This window comes from Panulirus ornatus, chromosome 63, assembly GCF_036320965.1.
Source record: "Panulirus ornatus isolate Po-2019 chromosome 63, ASM3632096v1, whole genome shotgun sequence".
NCBI lineage: Eukaryota > Metazoa > Arthropoda > Malacostraca > Decapoda > Palinuridae > Panulirus > Panulirus ornatus.
The window spans coordinates 2,397,051-2,412,498 of NC_092286.1; the positions used below are offsets into that span (position 1 = coordinate 2,397,051).

General features: G+C 39.7%; 1 protein-coding gene across 1 annotated transcript in view; it reads left to right on the plus strand.

Annotated features, from left to right (window-relative positions):
- The window catches only part of Cyfip (Cytoplasmic FMR1-interacting protein Sra-1), a 262,708-nt gene that overhangs the window by 64,291 nt on the left and 182,969 nt on the right, over window positions 1-15,448 (plus strand). The window contains 5 exon segments of the mRNA XM_071656579.1: window positions 697-900; window positions 3,507-3,701; window positions 5,248-5,462; window positions 6,784-6,914; window positions 13,115-13,326. Of these exon segments, the coding sequence (XP_071512680.1) occupies window positions 697-900; window positions 3,507-3,701; window positions 5,248-5,462; window positions 6,784-6,914; window positions 13,115-13,326 (957 nt within the window).

Consider the following 15,448-nt stretch of genomic DNA (forward strand, 5'->3'; position numbering starts at 1 on the left):
CAGTGATAAGGGTTCCTCCTCATCACCTAGGGTATCCAACAGTCTTGATTTATTCTTTAGGGGTTGCTGTAGGCATGATCTAAAAGGTTGAGGGTTGATTGACGGGTACTGAAGATACAAAGAAAAATTTCTGTGTTAGTTCGATGATGGAAGAGACATGGTTATTAATGTTTCAATAAATCAGCAGCATTTTAAACAGAGGTAGGAAAAATTGAAGCATCACATGATGCTGGCTGCTGTCCTGTCAAAGAACTTCACTTGATGTTGGCTGTTATTTGAGTGGTAAAAAGAGTGAATTTTGATTGTTGTAACAATTTTGTTTGCAACTTGCTTGCCTTGTCTGCATAGCAAGGAAATGTCAGGAACAGTACACTCAGTCTTTTAGGAAAAATCCTTGCTTGGCTGTTTGTTCTGTTCTAGATTTTAAAAAGTGATAATATTAGAGGGGAGGTTTTCCAGTTCATTCGCTGCCTTCAATGTGAGTGACCCTTCACTGATACGGAGATGTATTTGCTTAGTCTTTGATTCCCCAGAATTCCAGGGAAGTGACTTACATTTAGGTTCATCCATTAAACCCACTCAAAATGGAATGCCTTTCCATTTTCTGTGGGTTTAATAAACTTATTCTCCACAGTACCATTATGGTTATTTTAATTTAGTTTCAAGATCCTTTAATTTTTTGTTCTCTTTCCACAGAATTTAGAAGTTGTACCACTGTTTGGAGATATGCAAATTGCTCCATTCAATTATATAAAGAGGAGTAAGAACTTTGACTCAAAGATGTGGCCACTGTGTAGTGCTTCGTCCATTAGTCCCCAGGCAGACCTGATGTGCCACCTGCCCCGCATCCGTGAAGAACACATCAAGTATATCTCTGAACTTGCTAGATATAGTAATGAGGTATGTTTAAAGATAATTATTATGATGCTAATATTATGTGCTATTGGTATTATTAGTGTAGTTCAAAGGTAGTGATGAATGCAGTTTTTCATTAATACTGTAATTACATTGTACCGCTTCCCTTAGAGCATGTGTATGTGTATGTATGTATATGTTGAAATGTATGCATATGTGCGTGTATGGACGTTTATGTATATATGTGTATATGAGTGGTTGGGCCATTCTTCGTCTGTTTCCTTGCGTTACCTTGCTGACGTGGGAAACTGATTATATATAATGAAAATATAAATTCACTTTATGCACAGTCACTCTTTATGTAGTTTGTCACACATTGTAGAACAACTATCACAAATTGTAAGGCCATCTTGATAAGACATGGAGATTGAAAATTTATGAGTAAATGAATAGAGCAATTTTTTTTACACCCAGTTGCCTTTTGTACTTTACTAGGGGATCATTAGGAGCAAACAAAGAGTGGTTTCACCCACAAAGATTCAGTTTCTGCCCACTTAGGGTGAAACCAAGGCCACATCAGATAGCCATAAAATTTCATAATACTGTTGTGCAGTTTGAAAATATCGTGTGAAGATAAGTACTTGTTTACAACTATCAGTGTTGCCTGATCAGTCAGCTGTGTATGCCTCTTGGTGTTTAAGGATTATAATAAGTTTATTATGTCTTGCTGTCTATCTAACTGGAGGAAGTGAAGTGTTTTAGATATCTGGGAGTGGATCTGGCAGCGGATGGAACCATGGAAGCGGAAGTGGATCATAGGGTGGGGGAGGGGGCGAAAATTCTGGGAGCCTTGAAGAATGTGTGGAAGTCGAGAACATTATCTCGGAAAGCAAAAATGGGTATGTTTGAAGGAATAGTGGTTCCAACAATGTTGTATGGTTGCGAGGCGTGGGCTATGGATAGAGTTGTGCGCAGGAGGATGGATGTGCTGGAAATGAGATGTTTGAGGACAATATGTGGTGTGAGGTGGTTTGATCGAGTAAGTAACGTAAGGGTAAGAGAGATGTGTGGAAATAAAAAGAGTGTGGTTGAGAGAGCAGAAGAGGGTGTTTTGAAATGGTTCGGGCACATGGAGAGAATGAGTGAGGAAAGATTGACCAAGAGAATATATGTGTCAGAGGTGGAGGGAACAAGGAGAAGAGGAAGACCAAATTGGAGGTGGAAAGATGGAGTGAAAAAGATTTTGTGTGATCGGGGCCTGAACATGCAGGAGGGTGAAAGGAGGGCAAGGAATAGAGTGAATTGGAGCGATGTGGTATACCGGGGTTGACGTGCTGTCAGTGGATTGAATCAAGGCATGTGAAGCGTCTGGGGTAAACCATGGAAAGCTGTGTAGGTATGTATATTTGCGTGTGTGGACGTATGTATATACATGTGTATGAGGGTGGGTTGGGCCATTTCTTTCATCTGTTTCCTTGCGCTACCTCGCAAACGCGGGAGACAGCGGCAAAAAAAAAAAAAAAAAATCTATCACAGTGTTATGAATTGCTGGTAGTTATTCTTACAAGGTAAATGGTGATCTGGAAAAGATTTGTTAGAAATATTAGAAGACTGATGCAAGGTTTAGCAGTACAAAGAGGCAGGCTCATTGGGGTGTGAGTTTGAATGGAGAAAAATTTAAGGAAGTGAACTGTTTTAGATGCCTTGGAGTGGACATAGCAGTGAATGGAACCAAGGGAAGTAGAGGTGAATTATAGGGTGGGTGAGGGGGTGAATGTTCTGGGAGGATTAAAGAATGTGTGGAAAGAGAGGTCACTATCTAGGAGGGCAAAATTAGGTATGTTTGATGGTATAGTAGTCCCAATAATGTTGCATGAATGTGAGGCATGGCTGTAAATGAGACTGTATGGAAAAGATTGAATGCATTGGAAATTAAATGTTTGAGGACAATATGTGGTGTGAGGAGGGTTTATTGAGTAAGTAATGACACGGTGAGATGGAAGTGTGATAACAAGAAGAGTATTTTAGAGAGAGTTGAAGTTGCTGAAATGGTTAGGGCATGTGGAAAGAATGACTGAGGAAGGGTTGACAAAGAAGATATAATTGTGAGAAGTGGAGGGGTAAGAATGGAATAAAAATTATTTTGAGTGTCTGGGACCTGAGCATGCAATGGAAGGTGAAAGATGCACACGGGATGGATTGAATTGGAGCAGTATGGTCTACAGGTGTCAACATGGTGTCAGTGGACTTGACCACAACATTTGAAGTGGCTGGAGGGAACTATGGAACAATGTTTAGGGCCTGGTTGTGAATAGGCAGCAGTGACTTTGGTGTGTTCCTCTTGACAATTAGAGATTGGATGTGAGTGAATGAGGCCTTTTCTTTGTCTGTTTGTGGCACTGTCTTACTAACATGGAAAACAGTGAACAAGTAAGAAAGAAAGGGAATAAAGGGGGAAGGCTAGAAGCTGAAAAGAATTTTGAAGTGTTGTGGTTTTCATTCTGTTTAATTGAAAAGACATATACAATTTGACAATAAGGCTATTGTATTAAAGGTACCTCAGATAGAGGATGTGATGGAAAGAGATTTAGTTTTTTTTTGTTGGTAGTGATGAAGTTGTCAGTATTCTGACAAGTTATAATTTGTTTCAGGTCATTACTACATATAAAGAAACAGCCAGGACAGATGCTGAGAACAAAGACATTGCAGATCTAGCCCTACGAGGTTTGCAGCTTCTCAGTGAATGGACAAGTGTTGTCACAGAATTGTATTCTTGGAAACTTCTTCACCCAACTGATCACCATTCTAACAATCATTGCCCTGTTGATGCTGAGGAGTATGAGAGGGTAGGTTTTCATGATATATAGCATATAATTCATTTTTCCTGTCTTTTGCCACCTTGGGGATTAGAATTACAGGGAGGGATCTCCTTGCAATATATCCTTTCGGAAGTTTGTTTTCCTTTAGGAAGTTTATGGGGAATTAGTACATTTTGTTATATTTGGCTGTTCTAACTCTCTTTATCTCTAATGCCCATTCCCTCTTGGAACTCCCATCAAAGGGGTGGCCACATCAAAAGAATCTCCACTTATCATCCCTGTCCTTACTCCTCCGTAGCATAAACCATTCCAAACATTCTTCCCCCATTTCTCTCCATCCAGTGCTCTTCGACTCCATTTTCCCATGTCACAGGTGGTTTTCCTCTCACACCTACTGCTTTAATGATACTATCATACTCTCTCGTAAACTTCTTGTCATGCATTCTTCAAAGCATTATGTTTCACCCACTCCCCCCACTCTGCCATTCATTCCCTTTGCATTCCCTGCCATACCATATCTCTTATACACCCCCTTATTACTTTCTTCATTCCATTTAGTCTTACACATGCTACTCTCATATAACTCATTTCCACAGCCTGGATTCTTGACCAATATAACTCTCCCATATCAATGTTTTGGCTACATAGGGTTGGGAAGACTGTACTGTCCTTGAATCCTTTCTTCTCTTCCATGCTTATGCCTCGACTCATCATTATTCTATTAAGGGACCCAATGTCTCCAACCCGGTACTGCTCTTTCCCTTATCTTTCATTCCATATCACCTATCTTACCGAAGATAGCTCCCAGTGACCTAAATTCTGTCCCCTCTTACAGTCGTACTACCTCCATATCTGTAATACAGTCTAGTTCACTTTCTCCTTTCACTCTCTAGGGCTTTGCAGAACATATACTTTCTTTCCCTTACCTTTCATAAACCATTACTCTACTTTTACTCTCATTTACCTTCAGTTGCCTACACTTACACACACACACATCGTAAAACACACTTATAACCTTCTGCAACTCCTCTTGACTATAAGCAACCAGCACAATATTATCAACAAACAGGCTTGTCACTAGCCTCCGTACCTCATGATCATACTTTATCTCTACATCCACTCTCTAACCACTCTTATCGTGCTTTTCCTCCTCTATAGAAGGTTTTCACATCTTCCAGCTATTGTTTCCATACTCCATACATCCTTAGCATATCCCATAAAGCATTCCACTCAACTCTATCATGCATATTCTGGCTATGTAAAGGATAAATTTTTAATACAGTAACATCCCTCCCTATGATTATTGGGTCTCATTTTTTTCATTGTTATCGTTTATTTCATGATTTTATTAATACATTTGAGTCACAGGTACTCTTTTCATATGTTATTGTTCATTATGTCATGTTGATTTTCATCTTGTATCATCTAATTTCAAATGAACAGAACCAGTTAACTTGTTATTCTCAAGAGTGATTTGGTTTACATAGAAATCAGAAAATATTACTTTGATTTTTTTAAGTATTGGCAGTTGCATAGTTGAAGGAAACTTTATAATCTCTCCCCATGTATTCAGGCCACTCGCTACAATTACACAGATGAAGAAAAATTTGCTTTGATTGAGGTCATTGCCATGATAAAAGGACTGCAAGTGTTAATGGCCCGTATGGAGACTGTTTTTCTTGATTCAATTCGACGCAATATATACCAGGAATTACAGGACTTTGTGCAGCTCACCTTACGAGATCCTCTTCGTAAAGCTATCAAAAACAAAAAAGAACTACTGAGAACGTATGTTAGCTTGTTTTATTTTTTCTTTAGAATTAAGATATATATACAAGTACACCACTGATTTTCCTACAACTGATGGTTCGGTGCCTCCTTTAGTCCAGACAAAATTGCGTGAGGAAACTTGAAATTACCGGGGCCTCCAGACTAGTTTACTGGGCGGCCACAGATGGCATTGTGTGTAGGGCGTGCTTATTTACATTCTTTACTCTGCACTTGGTGGTAATACCGCAACTCTATGAGATTCTTAGCTTATTTTGCTTAGATTTAACCCTAGCTGGGCTTCTAAGACATACAAGAGTGTTTTTTGTAGTGTCAAATGTAAACACCAGTACATATAAACCATGCTGTTTCGGTGCCTAAGCTGTGTGACATCTAATGTATTGGCTCATCAACTGTTTATGATATAAAGAAGCAAAGGGAGAAAATATTGAAATTCTATGCAGACAGCGATTCCAAGAAGCAAATGACGATTAGAGAAACTATGAAAGATGGTAAGAGTACTGAGCATGATTGAGTGACAATGGAATGGTTTCAACAGCGTCGGAGGGATGGTGTGGATATCAGGTAGTACGATAATGGACCAGGCTAAGTTGTTCCATAAAGAACTTAGATTAGAACATGAGCCTGACTGTAGTGAAAAATGGCTTCAAAGATTCAAGAAGTGTCATGGAATTTCCATGAATAAAGTGTGCAGAGAAAAGCGGTCTGCAAACCATGAAGGAGCTGCTGAGTATGTTGACGAATTTGCAAAACTCGTAGCTGACGAGCACCTAAGTCCTGAGCAGGTTTATAATGCAAACGAAACTGCATTACTCTGGCGATGCACATCTAGGAAAACAGTAACAACGGAAGACGAAGAAGATCCCACAGGATTCAAACAATCTCACGACAGACTTACCATCTTAGGCTGCTCAGACATTTAGTATTCGTTTGATTTAGATTTCTAGCAGTCCATAGTATAACTTCTACACATGGGAGATGTATGATTAGTGGGTTAGAAGTGTGTTGATGAATTATTATTATGTGACCGCGGTTGGTCCGGCAAAATGGTTGATCCGTTAAGGCTTTGGAACCAAGAGTGCCAGGAAATCGGTGGTGTACCTGTATGCATATATTGAAATAATGAAAAATTAAGATATGTAAGATAAAGATTTATATTATTTTGATTTGGGACTCAGGAAGAACACATTGTAAAGTTTGTGATTTTTTAATTATCAACCAATTTCCACCATCCTGATATGTAGTATGAAGACAATATTGAGGTATGTTATAGGACCCTTTGCTATTGTAAAGTGTAAATTTAATATGATTATTCTAACAGCATCCTTGTGTCTGTACGGGAAACAAGTGCAGACTGGATCAAAGGAATAGAGCCTTCTGAAGACCCAGCTCTAAAGGGCAAGAAGGATCCAGATAATGGTTTTGAGATAAAAGTTCTTAGAAGAAATGTTGGTATGTAACTTTTCTTTAAACTGCAATTTGAGTAGCTTCGTGGTTTTCTTCATCTCTCAATCTATTCCCATATCTGTCCTCATATTATACAGCTGGATGATCCAGGTGGAATTTTATCTTCATATACTGTATGTATCATCAATGATTTCTGCCTTTACTTCATTCACCTCTCACAGATTTTCTTGTTAGTCTTCTTTCATGTTCTCTTTCCGTCAGCCTATTAGTTCCTTACTGATCATCATCATTAGGTACTCATTATTTTTCACGGCATTCACTTCTGAAATTGTATTAATGGTAATGAGGAAGAAGGTTGGAATAAACTCATGACTCATTCAGTTTTATGCTATTTGCTACTGAGTGGGGTTAGATGTTTTCACTGAAATAGTCAAACCCCATAAAACATGAGAAGGAAGATGTATGTTCTGTTCTGTTTCAGTGGTATTTAAAAGCTTTTATCTTTTTGGAAACATTTATAATATCAAACTATGTAGCAGTTTTTTCTCTCTGTAGTCTTTCCCATTATATACTGTCTACCGATAGCTTTTGAAACTATATATTCCTCTTCTCTGATCCATTCCATGAGCTTGAAAGATTTGTTAGAATATCTTTAGGAAAATCAGGGACAGGACCTTCTGACCCTTAGTATTTCCAGTAAGGAAGAGCTAGCCTTCCTAACCTTTTTATAACTGCTCAATCTTAGTAGCAGCAACTTGCATGTTATGGGCCTGCCTTCAGCCTGTGAGAGACTGCCACAGAGATGACATTAATGACTCTCTCACTCCCAGCCACTTGCAACTTAGAATTGTCTTTAATCATGCACTGCCTGGTCTTGTTAGAATTATCATTAATCATGTACTGCCTGGTCATATTATACCAGACCACTTCTGGTCATGTTATACCTGACCACTTTTCTCCCCCTCCAGTTTTTACTTTTCCAAAAGGAGGAACAGAGAAGGGGGCCATGTGAAGATTTTCCCTCTTAGCCTCAGTCCTCTGTTCTTAATGCTACCTCGCTAATATGGGAAATGGCGAATATGTATGAAAAATAAAATATCATTAGTTTATAAAGAGAATGGTGAACTGTATGTGTCCTGTGATCATGATCAGATAGAAAGTTGTGAAATTGGACGTTTTTTTTAAACACCCACATACTGAAATATAAATTCAGGATGACTAATTCAAAGAATGTTTGCCATACTGAACAGCTAAATATCTGGACACTTAGCCTAGACTTAACCCTTTTTGATGATGATCACTATGGGGTGTGCATTCTGAAAGTGGCCTGTGGCTACTGCAAAGCCTACGTTTTTGTCTGTTGCTAAACATTTAAATTGGGAGCCTTGATTTATTGGTATGAAGAGATGCCTTATATCACAGGCAACGATAATTTGCATAGGGAAAAAAATTCATAGAGTCAGTTACCTACATGTGAGAGGGAAGGTACAATCCTGGCATGCTTGCTCGCACACCCTATGTTAATTAGTGGCAAACCAGTGATAGTCTTCAGAGCATGACTTATTTTTGATAGCTATTTAGTGGATGTTGAACTTTTAGGACTGAGAAATGTTCTTTTTGTATCATAAAACCAGTGGTGGTGGTGGAGAAGGGACAAAAATGGATGAATCAGCAAAAGTCATCAAACACATGATAAGCCAAGCATAAGTGTACACCAAATTTAGATGTTTGCACTGCAACAGATATGGTTATTTATTAGCTTTTTTTCATTCTTTTTTAACTTTTCTTGATATTTCCTTTTGAAATGACTAGAATACGTGTTGATTTTGAAAGTCTAGAGATACTGTCATCTTCAGGGTCCACCTGTGGACATACTGGTTGTTTTCAAAGGCTTAAAGGGTGCCCACTGGTACATTCCAGGATGCCTCAGAAAGAAGTTCTTGACGTTCATAATTCGCTTATGGCCCTGGCAGTTCCAGGTGATGCCATTCAGTTTATGCATAGCCCCACAAATTTTTTTTGGAGTAATTTTAGCCCTGCTCCCAAAACTAACATATTTCAAAGTAATACTTATGGCTTACAACAGTGATTTTTGGTGATTTCATATTCAAAAGAGGAACATGTAAAAAATGACCCTGAGTCCTTAAAATCTCTCAAAAAGTGGGTTTTATAATCAAAATGAATAAGTCCCACTTAAACTATTGGCCTGTGATGCGCCAGCACACTGGTCTGTTGAACAGCCTGCAATGTACCACAAGACTGGTAAAGATTTTGACAGCATTATTTTAGATTCACAGTTGATGTATGATGCTGTACCTTATCCATAGATGTCACCAGAAACTTAAAACAGATGGAAAAATATCATGTGTCACAATTATCCCCAAAATTGTCAAAGGTGGCATAATTGCATCACGAGGGCAAGAAACTAGTTTTATATGGCAACTATTTTAGTCAGTTTTATATTAAAAGATTATTTTTCTTATTTTGATTTTATTTATTTACTATGCTTGATCACCATTTCCTGTGTCAGTGAGGTAGCACCAGGAAACAGATGAAGAATGGCCCATCCACTCATATGCACATACATATACATCTATGCCCATACATGCTCATATACTTACATATACATATCATCACATACACAAATACATACATATACATACACATACACAGACAAATACATATATACATACACAAATACATACATATACATAGACATACACAGACATATACATATATATGCATGTACATATTCATACTTGCTTGCCTTCATTCATTCTCAGCGCCACCCCACCCCCAAGGAAACAGCATCGCTAACCCCCTGCTTCAGTGAGGTAGCTCCAGGGAAACAGACGAAAAAAAGGCCACATTTGTTCATACTCTTTAGCTGTCATGTGTAATGCACTGGAACCACAGCTCACTATCCACATCCATGCCCCACAGACCTTTCCATGGTTTACCCCAGATGTTTCACATGCCCCGGCTCAGTCCACTGAGAGCACATTGACAGTGGTATACCACATTGTTCCAATTTATTCTATCGACATTGACAGTGGTATACCACATTGTTCCAATTTATTCTATCCCTTGCATGTCTCACCCTCCTGTATGTTCAGGCCCCAATCACTCAAAATCCTCTTTGTCAATCTTTCCTCACATATTCTCTTCATATGTCCAAATCATTTCAACACACCCTCTTCTGCTCTCTCAGCCACACTCTTTTTATTACCACACATCTCTCTTACCATTTCATTATTTACTCAATCAAACCTCCCCACACTGCATGTTGCCCTCAAACATCTCATTTCCAACACTTCCACCCTCTTCCATGTAACCCTATCTATAGCCCATGCCTAGCAACCACTTAATATTGTTGGAACTACTGGTCCTTCAAACATACCCATTTTCATCTCTGAGATAACATTCTCTCCTTCCACATATACTTCATCACTCCCAAAACCTTCGCCCCTTCCCCACCCTGTGACTCACTTCTGCTTCCATGGTTCCCTTTGTTTTAAGTCCACTCCCAGATATCTAAGACACTTCACTTCCTCCAATTTTTCTCCATTCAAACTTGCATCCCAATTAACTTGTCCCTCAGCCCTACTAAATCAAATACCCTTGCTCTTATTCACATTTACTCTCAACTTTCTCCCTTTACCTCCCTCATTGCTACAGGCCCATGCACTTTTATTCTTTTCTTTCCATCCTCCGTATCTATGCATATAACAGTTGCTGCCTTACCTTCTCCCGCATCCACCAGTTCTTCAGAATACTCTTCCTATCTTACTCTAACTTCCTCCTTTTCATTCAATAACTCCCTCTTCTTAATTTTCAGATTAACCTTTCCACTTGTACATTCATCTCTTTCCTTTTTTACCTCCTTCCTTATTTTCCTTACACTTTTTACTCAACTTTCCCAAAATCTTAATTTACTCTTTCTTTACTTTATTCTATCAACTTCTTAACACTCCACTTACACATCTTATATTTTCCCTCCTTTACTTTACTTTCACTGGTACATTGCGTATGAGCAATTTACCTCATGCCTTTTTCTTCTCTTCCACAGCATTTCCAATCTCATCCATCCATCATGTTTTTCTTCTCTTCCACAGCATTTCCAGTCTCATCCATGCATCATGTATTTCCCTTTTTACTCTTTAGGGAGCATAAGATATATTGGAGGTTAATCATGTGAGAAAAATAAGAAAGCAAATGGAAACATAAGTGAAAGGAGTAAATGGGGAAGTGATGGGGTGATGAGTAGATGGAATGAGCATTTGGAAGGCTTGTTGATGATGGTGGCAGATACAGGATGTCTAGGTTGGAGAGGTGTGTGAAGTGAGAGAATAGATAGTGGTTTGTTGAAATGGAAGTGGTTTGTTGAAGAGAGAAAAGTTAGGTAAAGCCTTGCATAAGATGAAATATGGCAAGATAGCAGGGGTTGATGGGATTACAATTGAATTTCTTAGGAAAGGGGGTGCAGTCAATGGGCTGAACCAGGGGCATATGAAGCAGTCAGGTGAAACAACGGAAATGTCTGTAGGGCCTGGTTATAGATGGGGGTTATGGTTTTGATGCATTACACATGACAGATAGAGAGTGGCAATGAACTAATAAGGCCCTGTCTTCATCTGTTCCTGGTGACGCTACATTGGTCATGTCGGAAACAGTGAACAGTTAAGAAAGGAAGAAAGAAAGATGTATGCATGGCTGTATCTCATGGTAGTTTCAATCCTCTTATGATATTTTTGGTGGGATCTTGCACCAGAACAGGGTTTTTAGAGGAAGCTCGACTCACCTATGAGATGGGGAGGTTTGGTTTGTTAAGTTTCATAAAAGGAAATATCCTTTTGAGTAACATAGATACTCTTTACACATGAATATTTCCATCAATACTTTTAGAAAAAACATCCTTTCCCTTCATCATAATGGGATTTCTTTTTTTATACCCAGTTGCTTTTCCTTTCTCAGTGGCCTCATTTGCATGCATCCACTCTCTTTCATATGTGTCTTTTCATCTCCTTGTTCTCCTTGGCTTCCTTAATCCATTCATATTTATTGGCACATAGATCTTAATTAGTTTTTCTTCATTCACCACACCTTGGTCAGCTCTCTGGATCAGACTGTGCTTACTACCACATTTCTCTTTTACACTGTCACTCCTTACATGATAAACCTGTCTTACTACATATCCTCAGGCCCAAGACTACCACTCAGACAGCACTGTTGGGACTACCTTTCCTTAGAGCATACTTATCATTGCCCTAACAAACACTAACCTCTCTTGCCATGCAATCCTTCTGCAACCAGGACCATAGCCCCTTCTCCCTCCTTGTGATTCACTTCAGCTCCCATGGTTCCATTCACTGCCACCTGGACTCCCATGCATGTTAAGCACCCCATTTCCTGTAGGTCCTCCCCTTTCAGATCACATATACAATCCATCTTGTTTCATCCCCTTGCTGCACTTCATTAACATACTTTTGTTCACATTCACTTCCAAATTTTTCATTTAACATTTCTTCCAAAACTGTCACCAGCTTTTGGAGGAGTTTCTCTTTGGAGTCTTCTGCTAGAGCAGTGTCATCTGCAAGGAACAATTAATTAACCTTCCATGCCCATACCCACCCACAGCATACTGTATACTTGCCCTTATCTCATGAGACCCATGCTTTTACCTCCATTGGCATCCTGTCCATAAACAGTTTAAAGAACCATGGTAGCAATACTCATCCTTGATGCAGACTTACCTTCATTTAGAACCATTTATCCTCCTCCCTTCCTGCTTGCTCACATGCTTTACTCCCTAGGCAAAAACTCCTCATTGCCTTTATGTAGACTTTCTGTTTATCTCTCATGTACTTAGCACTTCTCACAAAGCCTCTCTATCAACTATATCATATGCTTTCTCTTGGTCCATAGATAGCACTCACAGTTCATTCTTTTTCTCTGGTACTTCTTACACACACTCTTCATAGTAAACACCTGGTCTACACATCCTTTTTCTGAAGACACACTGCTCCTTTCCAGTCATAAGGTCACTATATATACATTCTGCTAGTCCTTATGCACCTCACCTATAGTCATGCAAATGTTAGATAGCCAGATTTGACAGTCAACAGTACTGTTTACCCCTTTATTAAGAAACTTATCTGCAATTCCTTCCACTACTGCTGCTTTGTCATACTACAGATCACACAAGGCTTTCACTATCTCCTTTAATGCTTCATATTATTTTCCAGGACCTTCTTCTACGCAGCTGTATATGGTGCGGACAATGTTGGAATCCCTTATCTCAGACAAGTCTGGTGGAAAGAAGACACTACGCAAGGAGCTTGATGGCCAACATCTCTGTCAAATTGATGAGTTTCATAAGACGTCATTTTTTTGGACTTACCTATTAAATTTCAGTGGTGAGAAACTCCTCTTCAGGGGTGGATTGTTCTGTAAGCCTTGAGAGAATTTTTGGGATCTAGGGGGATAAGGAACCTTTTAACCCCTTTCGTTTGGTGAGGTAAATACTTCTCACCCATTGCTAACCACCTGTTCAGTGTTTGTGGCTTAGTCCAAGTCTGCCTTCCAACCATTCAGCAACCTACGCTTAACAGTGATGTTATTATCCAGCTGGCACCAACCTACCTCATAACTCTCTGGACCCCAGATGTATGCAGACAACTCACCTCATCTTTTTTTATATTCTGGCTTCTTTCACCCTACCATGGATAAATATCCTTATCTGAATTGGTTAGAGTGTGTTTATGTTGTACATTTACCTATTTCAGTCCTAGGCTTGGTCTGTTTTTGCATTCTTTCCAGCCTTTTTTTGTCTGTTTTCCTGGTGCTACCTCACTAAAGCAGGGAATAGTGATGCTATTTCCTGTGGGGTGGGGATGTGACAGGAATGGATGAAAGCAAGCATGAATATGTGTATACATTGATATATATATATATATTTTTTTTTTTTGCTTTGTCGCTGTCTCCCGCATTTGCGAGGTAGCGCAAGGAAACAGACGAAAGAAATGGCCCAACCCACCCCCATACACATGTATATACATACGTCCACACACGCAAATATACATACCTACACAGCTTTCCATGGTTTACCCCAGACGCTTCACATGCCCTGATTCAATCCACTGACAGCACGTCAACCCCGGTATACCACATCGATCCAATTCACTCTATTCCTTGCCCTCCTTTCACCCTCCTGCATGTTCAGGCCCCGATCACACAAAATCTTTTTCACTCCATCTTTCCACCTCCAATTTGGTCTCCCACTTCTCCTCGTTCCCTCCACCTCCGACACATATATCCTCTTGGTCAATCTTTCCTCACTCATTCTCTCCATTTGACCAAACCATTTCAAAACACCCTCTTCTGCTCTCTCAACCACGCTCTTTTTATTTCCACACATCTCTCTTACCCTTACGTTACTTACTCGATCAAACCACCTCACACCACACATTGTCCTCAAACATCTCATTACCAGCACATCCATCCTCCTGCGCACAACTCTATCCATAGCCCACGCCTCGCAACCATACAACAGTGTTGGAACCACTATTCCTTCAAACATACCCATTTTTGCTTTCCGAGATAATGTTCTCGACTTCCACACATTCTTCAAGGCTCCCAGGATTTTCGCCCCCTCCCCCACCCTATGATCCACTTCCGCTTCCATGGTTCCATCCGCTGCCAGATTCACTCCCAGATATCTAAAACATATATTTTATTTATATATATAGAGAGAGAGACTGAGTGTGAATGAGTGTGGCCTTTGTTGTCTTTTCCTAGTGCTACCTTGCGCACATGCGGGGGCAGGGGGTTTTCATTTCCTGTGTGGCGGGTGGCAACGGGAATGAATAAGGGCAGGCAGACAGTATGAATTATGTACATGTGTATATATATGTATATGTCTGTGTGTGTATATATATATATGTATACGTTGAGATGTATAGGTATGTGTATGTGCGTGTGTGGACGTGTATGTATATGCATGTGTATGTGGGTGGGTTGGGCCATTCTTTTGTCTGTTTCCTTGTGCTACCTCGCTAACGTGGGAGACAGCAACAAAGTATAATAGATAGATAAATATTTTTATTTATTTTGCTTTGTCGCTGTCTCCCGCGTTAGTGAGGTAGCGCAAGGAAACAGATGAAAGAATGGCCCAATCCACCCACACCCACATACACATGTATATACATACATGTCCACACACAGCACATATACATACCTATACATCTCATTGTATACATATATATACACACACAGACATATACATATATACCCATGTACATAATTCATACTGTCTGCCTTTATTCATTCCCATCACCACCCCGCCACACATGGAATAACAACACCCTCCCTCCTCATGTGTGCGAGGTAGATCTAGGAAAAGACAACAAAGGCCCCATTTGATCACACTCAGTCTCTAGCTGTCATGTAATAATGCACCGAAACCACAGCTCCCTTTCCACATCCAAGCCCCACAGAACTTTCCATGGTTGACCCCAGACGCTTCACATGCCCTGGTTCAATCCTTTGACTGCATGTCGACCCTGATATACCACATCATT